Here is a 20,316-nt window from a genome sequence, read left to right on the forward strand (position 1 = left end):
AAGTTTAAAAAGGAGATAGTGTGCGTTGCATTTCGATCGCGGGTTGACCAACGACAGCGGGGTCTATGGAGAATCTGTGATAAGAATCTGGGGAAATGAATCTCCTGCAGGGAGGTTTTGTCCTTGAACAGATCGCTCAAGCCAACAACAGGGTCTATTGTCATCATTTGGGCCGCAGTGAGAGGCCGGAAGGAAGTTATCAACAACTTCAAGTAAGCGGTGAATATAAGTGTTAGAAACTCAACATACGGAGCAGGTATCTTTTGCTGGGAAAAAAATGGCAATTTACTTTACTTTTCGTGATGTCTTTGTATCATCCATTTAAATTTTTGTTTCATCCAAACAAAAAGGTGACAAACATTTCAAGCTTCAGTGAGTTACGGTACTAGAGAAATCTATCAGATGCGGTCTTGATTTTATGTTACATGCATTAATTACAGACTGAAGAAATGTATGCTAAAAAAGTTACCCAGTCGTAGAGCTAGTCAGGTTATGAGCTCCAACCACGGAAAATTTATGAAATAAGGTAAGTGGCTTTAAATGTAAAATCAAAGTAGTTTGAATTATAAATCTTGGAGTTTGCATCCGACAATTTTATGTACAGCTGTGCCGTTTTAAGACTCGTTATAAACATAGAACCTCAGCTGTGTTGCATGACTGAATACTCAATTTGCAAACTATTTTGTCTACTTGAAAATTTTCTAACTAGACGTTGTTGGCTTTCACAATTACTCGTATACCCAGATCTTTTAAAATCTTTTTATGCTTAAGGTTTACCATCTCCTCAATAGATATAAAAGAATTCAGGCAGATTACAGAACGAATGCCCTTGCAAAACTTTCTTACAAAACAGAAAGTTAATCAACTCTTGCGTGATTCAGCAGATTAATTTCTAACAAATTTATAAACATTTACACAGGACTATCTGTAGATTTAGTTCATCTTGGCTGAAAAAAAATGGATGTTAATAGTTCTGATAGAGAGAATTTGTTTGACAATCTGGAACTTATCAAATTGGTGATCGTTTCGTTTACTTTCGTGACCTTTAAATTTGATTCAAGGATGATACTATGACGAGAAATTAGAAACCATTCACTCTTAGGCCTGGGGCACGAAAGATAATGAGGTATAAACGAACACTTCTCACTTAAAATAAAAGAGATGGCACTTTTATCACTTTTTGGTATCATAAATGCTTTTATCGCTTAGGCATTCATTTTTTATAGATATTCTTTATTCTGTAGAAAAACAAATGTTAGGGTTGTTTCGCGTTCCTTACAACGAAAGGCGAGTAAACTAAGAACATTGTACTAAATTGAAGTCCAGTTGTTCTAGTCGTTTACCGGGTTGACTAAACAGAAAATGGTGATTTTTAAATTGAGTACTAGTTAGATCGAAATGACTGCATCAGAAAATTGAAAAGTGAATATTCAAAATAACTGAATGAATAAAGCGCAATTAGTGACACAGCCTGGTGGATTTTAGCATATTCGTGACTGAAATTACTTTCCAGTCAAAGGCATTCGGTGAACATTTATGAAGCAGCTCCACATTGTGTGACTCAGCGATACCGACAGGTAGCCCGTGGTCGGTTAAAACAATTGGAGGCTTGGGGCGAGGGAAAAAGAAAGTTAACGCCGGCCATTGTGCAACTGACGGCGACCAATCAATCGCATCGGGATGGCACAGACTTGAACCTCTCAGTCCTCCTGCCCCCTCATTCAATTTCCTCTCAGATTTTTGAGGACGGCAGTTTGTGTTAGCGAAAACTCAAAAGTGACCGCAACGCTAAGGAAGACTTCGATTCAAAAATGAATCTGAACTTCTAGTTTTAAGCGAAGGGCTGGATGTCTTTACCGTCTCTTACCACGGCTAAGAAATGTAGAAAGTTTGAAAACGCACGTGTCGAGCTATCGTCTGATCATGATCGTTTCTTTTGTCTGTTCCTTGTTGTTCCGTCCTCGTTGCCACGTAATCGTTGCCACGTCCTCTTGCCGTCGCCGTCGTGGTTCAATTAGGGACCTTAAGCAAACCACGACGGCGACGGCAACAAGGACATGGAAAAACAAAAGATCTAATTGGCAGAACAATAGCTCAGCACCTGCGTTTTAAAACTTTGTACATTTCTTAGCCGTCCCATGCAAAACAACAACGTGAAATCACCACAATTTGCGTCATCTGCGAACCGAAACCGCGACGGCAAATTTTTGTAATTTCCAGTTGGAGCTCAACGCTTCTTTTATACGTTATGCTGCAGTTGAGGTGTGGCGCTGTATGAGACGGTAAACACATGCAGCCATTTTTGAAATTCTAATTAAAAGCAGAAATTTATTTTTTAATCAAAGTCTTCCTTGGCGTTGCCGTCCTGACTGCTAAAAGTCCCTTTTAATTACTGAGTAGCTCCTAACTGGCACCAGCCTACCATTAACGAGTTTTGAAGCATCCTTTTGCGAGAGAAACTTATCCGGTAGTTTTCCATTCAAATTTCATTCAAATTTATTACCTACATAAATCTTTGTAAAATATTTCATTGTCATAAATGCTATCGGAACGTTTAGGATTGAAAAAGTTAGGTCAAAACACTACACTATCTCTTTACCTTGTCGTTTTTGGAGAAAATAGTAAAATCTCTCAAAAAAAGAAAAACTTTTCTGTTTTGACAATAAATGCCAAATCGACAAGTTTTTAAAACTGATTTCATATTAAAAGTTAACACTACGGATAAAATATTTCTTTTGACTGTTTCACGGTTGTTTTCAATTTCGGTTTAACGATAAAATTGACATGTTCAAAAACATCATTAGAGCGCCAAACTATTTAACTTAGAAATAATAGAGAATACAACAAGTTTGAGAAAAATTGCTTCGTGTGGACCGCACAAAAAAAAAAGTGAGTTAGACAGGAAAATGGCAGAGATCTTACATCGTTGAATGAGGCTTCCACTAACAAATATTCACGGATTGAGCTAAGCTGTTTTATAAGTTTGGGCTTTTGTTAAAAAGCGAAATTTACCTGACGCAAAAAGTTAAAGAAATAGAACATTAATTGTGCAATACGCACTGATCAAAGATTTCATGATGAATCATACCAATAGAAATAGACGACTCATGCTAATTTCTGATTAATAGTTTGGACGAACGCAGTTATAACAGAAAAGTTGACTGCTACGGATCTTTTTGTTAGAAACTTAGGACAGCTGAACACGAGGGAATCCAAAACAAAATTGCGGTTGTACGCGGTCGCAACAGGAATTTTGAGAGGTAGCAAAGAAAAACTGAAAAACGCGCTGTTTCCAAAAAGAGCAAGCCTCTTATGAAACAGCATTTTCAAAAAAGCTACTTTTCGTAAGATAAGATTTTGAACCCCCGCTAGTGCTTAGCTCAGTAAAGTGCTCTTCAGACGAAAGTAAATCCCCACAAGCTACGGTCATTTACTCGAATATATAGAACAGAACGCTAGTTTACTATTTAGCCCGTATATTTCCCTGCTCGATTTTTCTCTCCAACTTATATTCTGATAAATGATCTGATTAATCAGCGCCTTGTTACCATTCATCGATGACAATAAGACAGTGCTTTTAGGAATGCTTCGAAATAGGGTTACTTTATTCTTTGTAAAGTAACACTTCGGAATCTTTTTAGCTGTGTTTCACCGCTGCGTTTTAGGGCGTTCTAAAGCTAGCGTGAAATTTTTTGAGTGGATTCTAAGACCTTTTCATGTCGCGCAGCTGGGAGGTAAATGAGAAGATATGATACCTCAGGGCAATTAACGATCACTTCAATATATTGTTCTATTTTCCAGTTGGACATCATTGGCAACGAATTATAACAAAAAGCAAGGAACAACACACTTAGCTAGCCGCATCAGAGAATAGGTCAACAGTGTCATTTCATCCAGCAACGTCTTGGATTGGAAGAACTAAGAGCGCATGAAAATTTATTTATCTATCTAATAATTATCGAGTCGCTTTGGGGAATAACAAATTTAGAAACCATAAGTAAGATTCAATCTCACGCAATTAACATATTTGACGGTAATTTAAGTGATGGAAGTTTCTCACTGCTCTTCAGTACAAAACGCCTGACATTACAAACGATATCTCACGCAATTAAAGTATCTGACGGTAAGCTGTCCGTAGCTAAAAATATTTTGATGATAATGATGAATTCACAAACCTCCGCAAAAATATGTTTGCATATTTGTTGTTGGATGTTCTTGAGTTACTGAATGTTCCAAAAGAGGACCGTGACAAAGAAATTCTTCAATGGCATTCAATCCCCGAGTTCTTCCACTTCAAACAGAGGCAACTTTTTACCGGATCTTCTAACAGCGCTCATGCCACCTTACCTTAGGGCGTTACTAGGCACCCGACAAGAAAGGGCTTTGTTGATAGAGAGAGCTTCCATTACCATTAAAACTTTTATTAATGAATGTAACGTAAAAGAAATGATTAGTTTTTACGTCTAATAAAACGTACAATGATAAATTGGAGTGGCATCTGTCAAAAGAAGAAAAAGTGTCAGGGCACTGACGCACGAAAACAAACACAATTTCGTGCAAATAGCGCCTCAAACCAAATGGTTTTTCAAAATTTGTGACACAGCATCTGATCACAGTCGGTGGGATTTCTGTGAAGTGCACTTCATTTCCCTTTTTCTCGGACAAATTTTCAATAAATTTCAGCATAACTTTATTTTGAAATGAAGACCAAAAAGTCACAACTTCTTATGGACAGGTGCAAAGTACTCGACTTGCCCTCTGTAGTGTAAGAAATGAAACAAATTAGAGCCGTATCAATTTGGCAACTCATTTATCCCCGTTACCAGGTTATGTCTCTAAGTTAATGGATGCTATTCTCAGTTCAGTCAAGCGCAGGTGACAGCAGCAGATTAAATAATTTTAAAACATTTCCTCTACTTTCTGTTGGCGGTACTTGACTGTACAATTTCGCTTCGTGGGTAAAACGCTCTGATCGTTTTGAAGGTATGGTACTTACAGACATCTTTATACAATGCGTTACGATCGTTGATGCTTTTGATTCAGAATCAAAGCTCTGGATCTAGAACAACGTTATTAGAGAAAAAAAAGATTTCTACGCCAAAATTGTTTCTCCTTGAAGACGAGTTGATCAATCATCATATTCCCTAAATTTTTCTAAATTACTTCAGAAATTAATTTCTTATTTGGTAACAAAAATTAGGTTAATCAGGAAAATTAATACCTCACGGCGGAAAAATAAAACTAGCAAAAATGTTCTCACCATACCACATATTCATGGATTATCAACAATTTGTGTCGCCTTTAAAATCGTATGAGTCATTTACACCTTATTTACCTTGAGCTAAGAGTTTCAAGCTGTGGTTTTTAGGACTTTTCAGCTTTCGAAAGCTTCAGCTCTTTTCCTGTACACCAGTCAACAGCAGCGACTCCGTACCTACGCATTCTCTTAAACGAATGCGAAAACAGACCCGAAAGACAATTTTCTTTTCCTTTTTCTTTCTTTCAACAAAAGAAAAGACACATTTAGCAGTAGATGGTGTGACGAAGTCACGTCACATACTGATCACGTACTCATTACGTGCTTGTCACGCACTTGCACAGTGAGTGGAACATCGCATGGTGCAATATCAGTTGATGGCGAAGAACAAGAGCAGCTATGAATTTGCTACAACCAAATATACTATATTAAGCGAAAAAAATGTAACCTGATATCTGTTATCATTTAGGGCCATCATACTTTACTTTCAGTTCACGGCAACCCTTCAACTCAAAACACTGACCAGGAAAAACCTCGACTCACATAAACACCACCCTTCAACCCCCAAAATCTAATTGTTAACTCTCCCCTCTAGCTGCTACATCTTAATCCTCGTGAATTAGTTACTAGAATTCGGTGTTAAGTCAAGACAACAACTTCTACCTGATAAGTTTGAGTATTCTTATAACCTGTTCGGTGGATAATGTAATCTTAGAACAAGTTAATTCGCCTTTTGCAAAAAATTACAGGTATTATTAGATGTAGCTATGTAGTACTAGATAAGGCAAAAGATCAAGCCAGTTTTTCTGAGAAAGATCCTCGCAATAGTATTTCTATTTAGTTAATACACGTTCAAAGTTTTATCGATAACAATATCTAGTATATGGATATTACAGGGAGAAGTTGTATCTGTTAATCACTTCCGAGATTTCAAGGTTTATGAAGAATCTTCATAAAGAAACATCAGCTGGGAAGTATTGCCTGATGTAACTCCAAATTCTACTGCCTCTTAGAGGTAAACAGGAAGGAGGATTGATATTGATACCTCGGGAGTGAAATGGTTTACTGTACAACTGTGATGTAGACGATCAGTTGATCTTGGAGAGATCAATAACTCAGTATCATACCAATCATCGCGAATGCATTGAGTACGATTGAAACAGATCCGGTGAATACGTTTGTCATTTACCTTTGTGCGTCGGTTAAAAAAATTGGAGGTTTAGGGCGAGAGAAAACGAAAGTTAACGCCGGCCATTGTGCAACTGACGGCGACCAATCAATCGCATCGGGATGGCACAGACTTGAACCTCCCAGCCCTCCTACCCTCTCATTCAAATTCCTCTCAGATATTTGAGTACGGCGGTTTATGCTAGCGAAAACTCAAAAGTGACCGCAACGCTAAGGAAGACGTCGATTCAAAAATTAATCTGTACTTCTAGTTTTAGGCGAAGGGCTGGATGTGTTTACCGTCTCTTACCACGGCGCCACCGGCCTCAACTTTAGCATAACATATGTCTGCAGTGTTGAGTTCTAAATGACGGAAGCTTGAATAATTTCCCGGCAAGATTATCATTCTCAGCCCACGCAAATTCTAGTGATTTCACGGCGCTTCGGCTAAGAAACAAAACGCACGTGCCGAGCTATTGTCTGAGCATGATCGTTTCTTTTGTCTAGTCCTTTTTGCCCCGTCCTCGTTGCCACGTCATCATTGCCACGTCGTCTTGCCGTCGCCGTCGTGGTTTTAATTATCTACTGATGAAAAAGTGGCTCCCTACTGGCACCAACCTACCATTAACGAGTCGAGGCTACCAAATGATAAGTGTTAAATTATCGAAACTAAAAACCAGTGAAGAGCCTTCATAATGAGTTGATCCCCTTACAGTACAATAAAACAAGAAGAAACGATTTATGAATAGACATTAAGGGTTCTTTTGATCGCTTTTGGCTGGAAGGTAAACTTATATTTCGGAAGCAATGATAATTCGAGGATCACTCTCATAACAAACAGTCTAGGAAAGTTTGCAGGTGGGTTGATTTTAGCACAGTAGTCTGGTACAATTTCTGTCACGGATTGATTTATTGTGATTCTGAATTTCTCCAAACCTTTTTGTCGTCGGAAAAAGCTTGTGAAGCATCCTTTTGCGAGAGAAACTTATTCGGTAGTTTTCTATTCAAATTTGTTAACTATATAAGTCTTTGTAAAATATTTTATGGTCGTAAATGCTATCTGAACGTTTAGGATTGAAAAAGTGAGCTAAAAACACGACCCTATCTCTTTACCCTGTCATTTTTGGAGAAAATGGTAAAATCTCTCAGAACCTGAAATAAAAACTTGTCTGTGTCGACAGATCATGCCAAATCAATAAGTTTTTAAAAATGATTTCACATTTAAAGTTAACACTTGGATAAAACATTTCCTTTGACCGTTCAGTTTCACGGTTGTTTTCAATTTCGGTTTAAAGATAAAACTGACATGTTAAAAATGTCATTAGAGCGCCAAACTATTTAACTTAGAAATAATAGAGAATACAACAAGTTTGAGAAAAATTGCTTCGTGTGGACCGCAAAAAAAAAAGTGAGTTAGCCAGGAAAATGGCAAAGATCTTGACATCGTTGAATGAGGCTTCCACTAACAAATGTTCACGGATTGAGCTACGCTGTTTTATAAGTTTGGGCTTTTGTTAAAAGCGAAAGTTACCTGACGCAAGAAGTTAAAGAAATAGAACATTAATTGTGCAATACACACTAATCAAAGATTTCATGATGAATCATACCAATAGAAATAGATGACTTATGCTAATTTCTGGTTAATAGTTTGGACGGATGCAATTATAAAAAAAAAGTGGACCGTCACGGATCTTTCTATTAGAAACTTAGGACAGCTAAACACATGGGAATCCAAAACAAAATATTAGCGGTTGTGCGCGGTCCCAAGAGGAATTTGGAGAGTTAGCAAAGAAAAACTTGACGCGCTGTTTTCTAAAAGCAAGCCTCTTATGAGTCAGCGTTTTTAAAAAAGCTACTTTTCGTTTTCAAACCCCCGCTAGTGCTTAGCTCAGTAAAGTGCTCTTCAGACGAAAGTAAAAGCCCACAAGCTACGGTCATTTACTCGAATAAATTTACTCTTAATGGTGTCTTAGATGCACGTTTTTCATAATTTGTTTGTTTAAGGTACGTTATTACTTCACGAGGTTCTAGATGGTTCAACTGTTAGCCGTAAATCGGCAAAAAATAGCTGTTTGGTGTCAAAAATTGACAAATTTTAACCATTAGTCGTAAAAAAAGTTAGCAGCAAATGTTCCTCTTATCTGTGATGTGGCTTCTCGAAAATGTCAAAATTTTATACTGTTATGTTGCTTGTCTTGTAACCATTGCGGGGGAACATAAAACTCAAGTACTCCATGTCAACCCAACAGCGGCGCAACAGCAGTTCGTTCTGGAATTACCTGCTTGACTCGAGTGGCGAAAGCGAGCGAGTGTTTTAGAACAATGAAAATAAATCTTTAACTTTTTAAAGTGAATGAAATCAAATTTTTAACATTTCTGGCAACCGTAGCAGAAAGATATTCCAGTAGCCGTAAAATGACCAAAACTTTAACCGTTAGCTGCAAATACCATCACCTTATTGAAACTTTCAACATTCACACGTTTTCTATAGTAAATTAACATACTCCGGAAATCGTTGAAACAACAGCCAGTTACTCTCTTTCACAAATTGTACAAACGATGCGAGGGCCTTAACTAACAATTTTATCATGTAACATTGAGACCAATGATACGTTTACTCCATACAGGAGATATCTCAAATCTCAAGCTGAGCAAATGGAGAATTATGAAACAGAACGCGAGTTTATCCATTTAGTCCGTATATTTCCCTGCTCGATCTTTCTCTCCAACTGATATTCTATTAAATGATCTGTTTAATCAGCGCCTTATTACCATTCATCGATGATCATAAGACAGTGCTTTTAAGAATGCTTCGATGTGGGATTGCTTTTTTTTTTTTTTGTAAAGTAACACTTCGGAATCTTTTCAGCTGTGTTTCACCGCTGCGTTTTAGGGCGTTCTAGAGCAAGCGTGAAATTTTTTTGAGTGGATTCTACGACCTGTTTACGTCGTGCAGCTGGGAGGTAAATGAGAAGATATTGATACCTCAGGGCAATTTTGGAATGAGTTGCCAGTTATCGGGTCCTTGCGTTTGCACAAAGAGTTCTGGGATCGCCACGGGGCAAACATTGTAACTCGCTATAAAGGAACGTATGTCGAAAGGTTGCTTTGACGCCCAAAAAAACAATTTTGCGAGAGATTTTGGCTTTTTCGCCGCAGTTTTATCATAAAGATATGTTGGCATGAAGGAAGCGTAAGGTTTTGTTGAAATTACAACGAAATATGTTACAAAAAATACCGAAAAACTTCTCACCTAGTGCAAGGTCTATTGTGAAATCGTCATCGCGTAATGGGCTCGAAATATTACAAAATTAGCCAGGAATCGCTTGGAAATAACTAATTTAAGTCCTTTCAGTTGTATTTTTATAAGTACAGCCTGTTTTCATACTTGTTAACGTATTTAATGAACAAATTACGACGTTTGAAAATATACCTCCTTTAAGGAGAGAAGTCGTTGTCCACGGAGATAGAAATTATTTTTAACGGACTGTTACTCTCTGAAAGGATGAAATAAGCGATGAAAAACATAAGGAAATCCCTCGTTCAAGTGATAGTTTCTTTTAGAAAAATCCAAAGGTCTTTGAGCTGCAACTTTTCTCCTCAAACGCCTTGAAAGATCTTGTCAGAAACTGTGGACATATCATCGGTTGTGCATCGCTCCTTAAGGGACCAATTTGTATCCCTCATCGCCACAGAAGAAAGGGTTCAGTTTTGAGCCAATTATCAACGCTGATTTCTTTGCATTCATCACTTTAATGTACCGCAATAATATTTAATGCTCAAGCACGCCATCTCGATCTCCTGCTGCCTCGAGGTAGCTCTTCTAGCGCTCTTTTGTATTACCAGGTCAAAACACGACTCTATCTCTTTACCTTGTCGTTTTTGGAGAAAATAGTCAAATCTCTCAAAAAAAGAAAAACTTTTCTGTTTTGACAGTGAATGCCAAATCGACAAGTTTTTAAAAATGATTTCATATTAAAAGTTAACACCAAGGATAAAATATTTCCATTTACAATTTCACGGTTGTTTTCAATTTCGGTTTAAAAACATTGACATGTTCAAAAACACTAGAGCGCCAATTATTTAACTTAGAAATAATAGAGAACACAACAAGTTTGAGAAAAATTGCTTCGTGTAGACCGCACAAAAAAAAAGTGAGTTAGCCAGGAAAATGGCAAAGATCTTAACATCGTTGAATGAGGCTTCTAAGAACAAATATTCACGGATTGAGCTACGCGGTTTTAAAGGTTTTAGCTTTTGTTAAAATGCAAAAGTTACCTGACGCAAAAAGTTAAAGAAATAGAACATTAATTGTATAATACACACTGATCAAAGATTTCATAATGAATCGTACCAATAGAAATAGACGACTCATGCTAATTTCTGATTTATAGTTTGGACGTATGCAGTTATAGGAGAAAGTTGACTGTCACGGATCTTTCGATTAGAAACTTAGGACAGCTAAACACAAGGGAATCCAAAACAAAATTGCGGTTGTACGCGGTCGCAACAGGAATTTTGAGAGGTAGCAGAGAAAAACTGAAAAACGCGCTGTTTCCTAAAAGCAAGCCTCTTATGAAACAGCGTTTTTAAAAAAGCTACTTTTCGTAAGATAAGATTTTAAACCCCCGCTAATGCTTAGCTCAGTAAAGTGCTCTTTAGACGAAAGTAAATGCCCACAAGCTACGGTCCAGTTACTCGAATAAATTTACATTACAGAGCAAATGGAGAATTTTGAAACAGATAGCTAGTTGATCCCATTTAGTCCGTATATTTCCCTGCTCGATCGTTCTCTCCAACTTATATTCTGATAAATGATCTGATTAATCAGCGCCTTATTACCATTCATCGATGACGTGAAGGCAGTGCTTTTAAGAATGCTTCGAAACAGGGTTGCCTTGACACTGTGACACTTCGGAGTTTTTTTAGTTGTGTTTCACCGCTGCGTTTTAGGGCGTTCTAAAGCTAGCGTGAAATTTTTTGAGTGGATTCTAAGACCTTTTCATGTCGCGCAGCTGGGAGGTAAATGAGAAGATATTGATACCTCAGGGCAATTAACGATCACTTCAATATATTGTTCTGTTTCCAGTTGGACATCATTGGCATCGAATTATAACAAAAAGTAAGGAACAACACACTTAGCTAGCCGCATCAGAGAACAGACCAACAGTGTCATTTCATCCAGCAACGTCTTGCATTGAAAGAACTAAGAGCGCATGAAAATTTATTTATCTATCTAATAATTGTCGAGTCGCTTTGGGAAATACTCACAATTTAGAAACCATAAGTAAGATTCAATCTCACGCAATTAACATATCTGACGGTAGTTCAAGTGATGGAAGTTTCTTGCTGCTCTTCCGCACAAAACGCATGACATTAAAAACGATATCTCACGCAATTAACATATCTGACGGTAAGCTGTCCTTAGCTAAAAATATTTTGATGATGAATTCACAAATCTCTGCAAAAATATGTTTGCATATTTGTTGTTGGGAGTTCTTGAGTTACTGAATTTTCCAAAAGAGGACCGTAACAAGGAAATTCTTCAATGGCATTCAATTCCACTTCAAACAGAGGCAACTTTAGCGGATCTTCTAACGGCGCTCATGCTACCCTACCTTAGGGCGTTACTAGGCATCCGACAAGAAAGGGCTTTGTTGATAGAGAGAGCTTCCAATACCATTAAAACTTTTATTAATGAATGTAACGTCAGTCAAACGCAGGTGTCAGCAGCAGATTAAATAATTTTAAAATATTTCCTCTACTTTCTGTTGGCGATAGTTGACTGTAGAATTTCGCTTTGTGGGTAAAACGCTCTGATCGTTTTTAAGGTCTGGTACTTACAGACATCTTTATACAATGCGTAATGATCGTAGATGCTTTTGATTTAGAGTCAAAGCTCTGGAGCTAGGAGAACGTTATTAGATGAAAAAAAGCTTTTTACACCAAAACTTTTTTCTAAATTACTTCGGAAATTAACTTCTTATTTGGTAACAAAAAGGTAAATCAGTAAAATGAATACCTCACGGCGAACAAATGAAACTAGCAAAACTTTTCTTATCATACTACATGTTTATCGATTATCAACAATTTGTGTCGCCTTTAAAACCGTATGAGTCATTTACACCTTATTTTCCTTAAGCTAAGAGTTTCAAGCTGTGGTTTTCAGGACTTTTCAGCTCTTAACAGCTTCAGCTCTTTTCATGTACACCAGTCAACAGCAGCAATTGCGTACCTACGCATTGTCTTAAACGAACGCGAAAACAGACCCGAAAGACACGGACTTACTCGATTTTTGTAAGAGAGATGGTAAGTTTTGAGCTCGGTAAAGAAAAAAGAAAGATGTTTTTCGTCTTGTCACGAGCGCGGGACAAAGAAAAATTATCTGAGTTCCTATGAGGAATCGAACCTCAAACCTTCGGATTCCGTGCTCCGATGCTCTACCACTAAACCACAGAGACTCTACGGTGAGCAAGGTATATTACAAAGTTCACATGATACGCGTCCTGCATACTGCTAGGATCAGCAATGTCGATAGCGTCATGTTTGTAAATAGAGATGGTACTGATCCTTGAAAATATGGTTCGAGCTTGTTTCTCTTTATTTCGTGCTTATAGACTTTTTTCCTCTTTCAAAGTTTGTAGAGGTAAGGCTGATGGTGATGACGTGGCTATGGTTAGCTGTGTTCCTTACGATCACCTGGAACACTGCACAAGCCGACAAACAAAAGAATATTGTTTTTCAAGCAAACTATGAAGATCTCATTACGGGTTGTTGGGAAGGAAGCTTTGTATTAAACGAGTGCGAGGAACGTTGTGAATGTCGAAATGGGGAGCTTGTCAACTGTTACCGTGTGAGGAAGGATTTCATCAAAATGGACATCCATGAAAGGCGTCGTTTTCTTGACGCCTACAAGATCGTTTCCATGTATCCTAGTTTCAGAAAAGACTACAAAAGAGTAGTCGCTTATCATATTACATACACCCCCACCGAATTACTTCACGAAGGCCCATGGATATTCCTACCCTGGCATCGATGGTGGCTGGTTGAGTTTGAAAATCTTCTTCGTCGCGTTGACTGCCGCGTAACCATGCCTTACTGGAACTGGAGTCGAGTCGCCAACCACTGGTGGAGAGGCATTGGTAAGGAGGACTTCTGGAGCCCAGAGGCGCACGGGCTGGGTGGCGATGGTAAAACTCCAAGTCTGTGTGTTGTCAATGGACCCTTTCGCGAGGACAAATGGAGCCTGTTGACAATTGGAGGAGGAGGATGTTTAAAGAGAAATTTCAGCTACGTTCACCTCACCGGAGATGAAGAACACGTCAGGGACACTTTGGCTCTACCTCTGGAAGAGTTTCTCCAATTTGAATATATATTGCGAGAAGTTTACCATAACGAAATACATTGGTATGTCGGCGGAACCATGTACACTACTGAAGCCGCAAACGCTCCTGAAGTAGTACCTCATCATTCCTTCCTGGACAAAATTTGGCGCAAGTGGCAGAAGAAAGGCGAACAATACAAAAATGTATTTTTTTACGACGTTCCGTGGAAGTTCCCAAACTCAAACTACCACGGCTGGCAATGGCTTGACTCCGATAACCTTCCTGATCAAGTGAAAGTTACGTACGAAGATTAACCATGGGATATGTAACCTAAAGTTAGATGGTTTTGCATGTGATAAGTTAGATATACAAGTGCATAGGGAGAGGGCATTATTTGTTTATCTCTGATGGATGGAGAGGTGGAGGAATATGGGGGGGAATCACATGGTTTTCATCACTTTGACTGCCAATCAACTGCCAATGATGGAGGATTAAAAGAATAATATAAAGCCTTACGGGGGGGGGGGGAAGGGGAGATCAGGTCAATTTTACTGCAACGTAACCAAAATCATTCAAACCACCTCTCCCCTCCCCTGTCCTTCAGGCGGGAAATTAAGACCGGCCCCTATTACATTCTGATAAGAGACTGGAATGTCGCATGTTGAAAATCCACCGCCCACGACTGGTCATTAATGTCAATTGATCGCGCTTAAACAGTTTGCTCGTTTTACTTTGCGTTCTCATTGGCTCTACAAGGTTTATTCCTTTCCTCTAATTTACCCTCGCTTTTATACTGGCGGTCAGACATCAAACTATTCATCTCAATATCGCAAGAAACTGACATCAGCTGGTATTATTAGCGTTTCTTCTCTGTTTAAAAAAGCTGAGTCGTAAAACGAAAACACCAAACTTTGAGATAATCAAACAAGTGAAAATCAAACTACGTTTATATCTTGTCTCCTTCATTGTTCTTTAGAAAGTTTTATGTTCATTTTCTTAGATGCCGGTCTAAGCAAAATGAAATCATTTCAAAGAGAGTAAACCGTTTACATCCTCATCCTCCATGATGTTCTCTGTACGTCATTTCTTAAGGTACTGACAAGGAAAATTTGTTTAACAATCACGAGCTTCTTCAGTCAGTGATCATTTCTTTTTATTCTCGTAACCTTAATGTTTGATTCAAGGGTGATATTGTGATGAGAACTGAGATCCTGGTCACCCATAGGGGACGTATGCCTTAGCTACTCTAGCTGTCTCATCTCAAGGAAACGCTAATTCTGGGCTCATTACTCAGTCAGTCAGTTCCGTAAGCGTCAACCACTATAGCTGATATCTTAGGTTCGACATCTCTCTTCCCTGACAAAGATGGTGTTTGATTCAGTAGGAAAGTTTCACGCGCCATTTTAATTGTCGAGTAACCGCGCCTTACACGGAGTGGAGCCGGGTCGCTCATTACTGGTAGAGAGATATTGCTAACGGGGGTTTCTAGGAATCCAGGCCACCACGGATATGGCGGAACAGGAGACAAACAGATCTGTGTTGTGCATGGACCATTTAGCAAAGACAAACGGCGCCTATTTGATATCATAAGAAGTGGACGTTTTCAGAGGACTTTCTATCGATCCGTCTCACTAAAGCTCTGCCAATGCACGGAACAGGTATCTTTTGCTATTAAATACCCTGGAAAAAAATGGCAATTTACTTTCCTTTTCGTGATCTCTTTGTATCAAACATTTAAATGTTTGTTTCATCCAGACAGACAAAAAGGTGACAAACATTTCAAGCTCCAGTGAGTTACGATACTGGAGAAATCTATTCAATGCGGTCTTGATTTTATGTTACATGCATTAATTACAGACTAAAGAAACGTATGCTAAAAAAGTTACTCAGTCGTGGAGCTAGTCAGGTTATGAGCTACCACCACGGAAAATTAATGAAATAAGGTAAGTGACTTTAAATGTAACATCAAAGTTGTTTGAACTATAAATCTTGGAGTTTACATCCGACAATTTTATGTACAGCTGTGCTGTTTTAAGACCCGTTATAAACACAGAACCTCAGCTGTGTTGCATGATTGAATAGTCAATTTGTAAACTATTTTGTCTTCTTTGAAATTTTCTGGCTACTCGTTGCTGGCTTTCACAATTACTCGTATACCCAGATCTTTTGAAATCTTTTTTTACTTAAGGTTTACCATCTCCTCAATAGATGGAAAAGAATTCAGGCAGGTTACAGAACGCATGCCCGTGTAAAACTCTCTTGCAAAACAGAAAGTTAATCAACTCTCGCGTGATTCGGCAGACTAATTTCTAACAACTTTATAAACATTCACACAGGACTATCTTTAGATTTAGTTCATCTTTGCTGAGAAAAATTGGATATTAATAGTTCTGATAGAGAGAATTTGTTTGACAATCTGGAACCTATCAAATTGGTAATCGTTTCGTTAATTTTCGTGACCGTTACATTTGATTCAAGGATGATACTATGACGAGAAATTAGAAACCATTCACTCTTAGGCCTGGGGCATGAAGGGCAGATAAAGAGAGGTGTAAACGAACACTTCTCATGAAAATAAAACAGATGGCACCAAACTTTTATCACTTTTTGTTATCATACATGTTTTTATCGCTTAGGCATTCATTTTTTATAGATATTCTGAGAAAAACAAATGTCAGAGTTGTTTTGCGTTCTTCACAGCGAAAGGCGAGGAAATTAAGAATATTGTACTAAATTGTACTACAGTTGTTCCAGTCGTTTACTGGAATGACTAAACAGAAGATGGTGATTTTTAAGTTAAGTTACATCGGTATAACTGAATAAGAAAATTGAAAAGTGAATATTCAAAACAACTGAAAAAGCGCAATTAGAGACACAGCCTGGTGGATTTTAGCATATTCGTAATTGAAATCACTTTCCAGTACAACGCACTCGGTGAATATTTATGAAGCAGCTCCACATTGTGTGACTCAGCGATACCGACAGGTAGCCCGTGGTCGGTTAAAACAAATGGAGGCTTGGGGCGAGGGAAAAAGAAAGTTATCGCCGGCCATTGTGCAACTGAGGGCGACCAATCATCACATCAGGATGGCACAGACTTGAACCTCCCAGCCCTCCTGCCCCCTCATTCAATTTCCTCTCAGATTTTTGAGGACGGCAGTTTGTGCTAGCGAAAACTCAAAAGTGACCGCAACGCTAAGGAAGACGTCGATTCAAAAATGAATCTGAACTTCTATTTTTAGGCGAAGGGCTGGATGTGTTTACCGTCTCTTACCACGGCGCCACGGGCCTCAACTTTAGCAATAGCATATGTCAGCAGTGTTGGGTTCAAAAGGCCGGAAGATTGAATCATTTCCCGTCAGGGCTTTCCTAATAGAAAAAGCTTCCATAACCATTAATGATTAGTTTTGGCGTCTAATAAAACGCACAATGCTAAATTGGAGTGGCATTTGTCAAGAGAAGAAAAAGTGTCAGAGCATTGACACACGTGAACAAACATAATTTCGTGCGAATAGTGCCTCAAACCAAATGGTTTTTGGAAAGTTTGTAACACAGCATCTGATCACAGTCGGTGGGCGTTTTGTGAAGTGCACTTCATTTCCTTTCTCTCAGACAAATTCTTCATTCAATTTCAGTATAACTTTATTTTGAAATCGCGACCAAAGACTGTGACTTTTCACAGAAAAGTCACAGCTTTTTATGGACAGGTGCAAAGTACTCGACTTGCTCTCTGCAATGTTAGAAACTAAAACAAATTAGAGCCGTATCAATTTGGCAACTCATTTATCTCCGTTACCAGGTTATGTCTTTAAATTAATGGTGCTATCCCCGGCAAGCGCAGGTGTCAGTGGCAGATTAAATAATTTTAAAACTGATTTCCTCTACTTTCCGTTGGCGGTACTTGACTATAGAATTTCGCTTTGCGGGTAAAACGCTCTGGTCGTTTTTAAGGTATGGTACTTACAGGCATCTTTATACAATGCGTTATGATCGTTGATGCTTTTGATTCAGAATCAAAGCTCTGGAGCTAGGAGAACGTTATTAGAGAAAAAAAAAGATTTTTACGCCAAAACTGTTTCCCCTTGAAGACGAATTGATCAATTATCATATTCCCTAAATTTTTCTAAATTACTTCAGAAATTAATTTCTTATTTGGTATGCTACTCTCAGTTCAGTCAAGCGCAGGTGACAGCAGCAGATTAAATAATTTTAAAACATTTCCTCTACTTTCTGTTGGCGGTACTTGACTGTACAATTTCGCTTCGTGGGTAAAACGCTCTGATCGTTTTTAAGGTATGGTACTTACAGACATCTTTATACAATGCATTACGATCGTTGATGCTTTTGATTCAGAATCAAAGCTCTGGAGCTAGGAGAACGTTATTAGAGAAAAAAACGATTTCTACGCCAAAACTGTTTCTCCTTGAAGACGAATTGATCAATCATCATATTCCCTAAATTTTTCTAAATTACTTCAGAAATTAATTTCTTATTTGGTAACAAAAATTAGGTTAATCAGGAAAATTAATACCTCACGGCGGACAAATAAAACTAGCAAAAATGTTCTCACCATACCACATATTCATCGATTATCAACAATTTGTGTCGCCTTTAAAATCGTATGAGTCATTTACACCTTATTTACCTTGAGCTAAGAGTTTCAAGTCAACAGCAGCGACTCCGTACCATCGCATTCTCTTAAACGAATGCGAAAACAGACCCGAAAGACAATTTTCTTTAATTTCCTTTTTTCTTTGGAAGCCCCTAATCATGGACTTGCTCAATTTTTGTAAGAGAGATGGTAAGTTTTGAGCTCGGTAAAGAATTATAGAAAGATATTTTCTGTCTTGTCACAAGCGCAGGACAAAGAAAAATTATCTGAGTTCCCATGAGGAATCGAACCTCAGCCCTTCGCATTCCGCGCTCCGATGCTCTACCACTAAACCACAGAGACTCTACGGTGAGCGAGGTCTATTACAAACTTCATAGGACACGCGTCCTGCATACTGCTAGGATCAGCAATGTCGATAGCGTCATGTTTGTAAATAGAGAAGGTACTGATCCTTGAAAATATGGTTCGAGCTTGTTTCTCTTTATTTCGTGCTTAGAGACTTTTTTCCTCTTTCAAAGTTTGTAGTGGTAAGGCTGATGGTGATGACGTGGCTATGGTTAGCTGTGTTCCTTACGACCACCTGGAACACTGCACAGGCTGACAAACAGAAGAATATTGTTTTCCAAGCAAACTATGAAGATCTTATCACGGGTTGTTGGGAAGGAAGCTTTGTATTAAACGAGTGCGAAGAACGATGTGAATGTCGAAATGGGGAGCTTGTCAACTGTTACCGTGTGAGGAAGGATTTCATCAAAATGGACATCCATGAAAGGCGCCGTTTTCTCGACACCTACAAGATCGTTTCCATGTATCCTAGTTTCAGAAAAGACTACAAGAGAGTAGTCGCTTATCATATTGCATACACCCCCACCGAATTACTTCATGAAGGCCCATGGATATTCCTACCCTGGCATCGATGGTGGCTGGTTGAGTTTGAAAATCTTCTTCGTCGCGTTGACTGCCGCGTAACCATGCCTTACTGGAACTGGAGTCGAGTCGCCAACCACTGGTGGAGAGGTATTGGTAAAGAGGACTTCTGGAGCCCAGAGGCGCACGGGCTGGGTGGCGATGGTAAAACCCCAAGTCTGTGTGTTGTCAATGGACCCTTTCGCGAGGACAAATGGAGCCTGTTGACAATTGGAGGAGGAGGATGTTTAAAGAGAAATTTCAGCTACGTTCACCTCACTGGAGATGAAGAACATGTCAGGAACACTTTGGCTCTACCTCTGGAAGAGTTTCTCCAATTTGAATATATATTGCGAGAAGTTTACCATAACGAAATACATTGGTATGTCGGCGGAACCATGTACACTACTGAAGCCGCAAACGCTCCTGAAGTAGTACCTCATCATTCCTTCCTGGACAAAATTTGGCGCGAGTGGCAGAAGAAAGGCCAACAATACAAAAATGTATTTTTTTACGACGTTCCGTGGAAGTTCCCAAACTCAAACTACCACGGCTGGCAATGGCTTGACTCCGATAACCTTCCTGATCAAGTGAAAGTTACGTACGAAGATTAACCATGGGATATGTAACCTAAAGTTAGATGGGTTAGCATGTGATAAGTTAGATATACATGTGCACAGGGAGAGGCCAGTTTTTATTTATCCCTAATGGGTGAAGGAGTGGAGTAATATAAGGGAAATCACATGGTTTTCATCACTTTGACTGCCAATCAACTGCCAATGATGGAGGATTAAAAGAATAACACAAAGCCTTACGGGGGGGGGAAGGGGCGGGGATCAGGTAAATTTTACCGCAACGTAACCAAAATCATTCAACCCACCCCACCCCCCCCCTCCGTCCTCCAAACGAGAGATTAAGACCGGCCCCTATTATATTCTGATAAGAGACTGGAATGTCACATGTTGTTTTAATTTTGTAATAATATCTAGTTAATTAATTTTACTGCTGATGTAATCAATAGGATTGTGCAATTTTTTTTGGGATGCAGT

The 20,316-nt window shown here is 38.7% G+C and overlaps 2 protein-coding genes across 4 annotated transcripts; both read left to right on the forward strand.

Moving 5' to 3' along the window:
- The first annotated feature begins 4,874 nt into the window (after positions 1-4,874).
- Positions 4,875-14,855, forward strand: LOC131793731 (tyrosinase-like). 3 transcript variants are annotated; one of them, XM_059111203.2, is made up of 2 exons: positions 4,875-4,983; positions 13,062-14,855. In XM_059111203.2, the coding sequence occupies exon 2, from the start codon at positions 13,080-13,082 to the stop codon at positions 14,061-14,063; it is 984 nt and encodes a 327-aa protein (XP_058967186.1). In that variant the 5' UTR covers positions 4,875-4,983; positions 13,062-13,079; the 3' UTR covers positions 14,064-14,855. The 3 variants fall into 3 exon arrangements, with proteins under 3 accessions (XP_058967186.1, XP_058967187.1, XP_066028378.1); XM_059111204.2 differs by lacking the exon at positions 4,875-4,983 and adding an exon at positions 7,145-7,282; XM_066172281.1 differs by lacking the exon at positions 4,875-4,983 and adding an exon at positions 12,778-12,891.
- Positions 14,856-15,552: 697 nt separating this feature from the next.
- On the forward strand, positions 15,553-20,105 carry LOC131793743 (tyrosinase). The gene is made up of 2 exons (XM_059111221.2): positions 15,553-15,692; positions 18,880-20,105. The coding sequence occupies exon 2, from the start codon at positions 18,898-18,900 to the stop codon at positions 19,879-19,881; it is 984 nt and encodes a 327-aa protein (XP_058967204.2). The 5' UTR covers positions 15,553-15,692; positions 18,880-18,897; the 3' UTR covers positions 19,882-20,105.
- Positions 20,106-20,316: the final 211 nt, after the last annotated feature.

This window comes from Pocillopora verrucosa, chromosome 9 (assembly GCF_036669915.1).
Source record: "Pocillopora verrucosa isolate sample1 chromosome 9, ASM3666991v2, whole genome shotgun sequence".
NCBI lineage: Eukaryota > Metazoa > Cnidaria > Anthozoa > Scleractinia > Pocilloporidae > Pocillopora > Pocillopora verrucosa.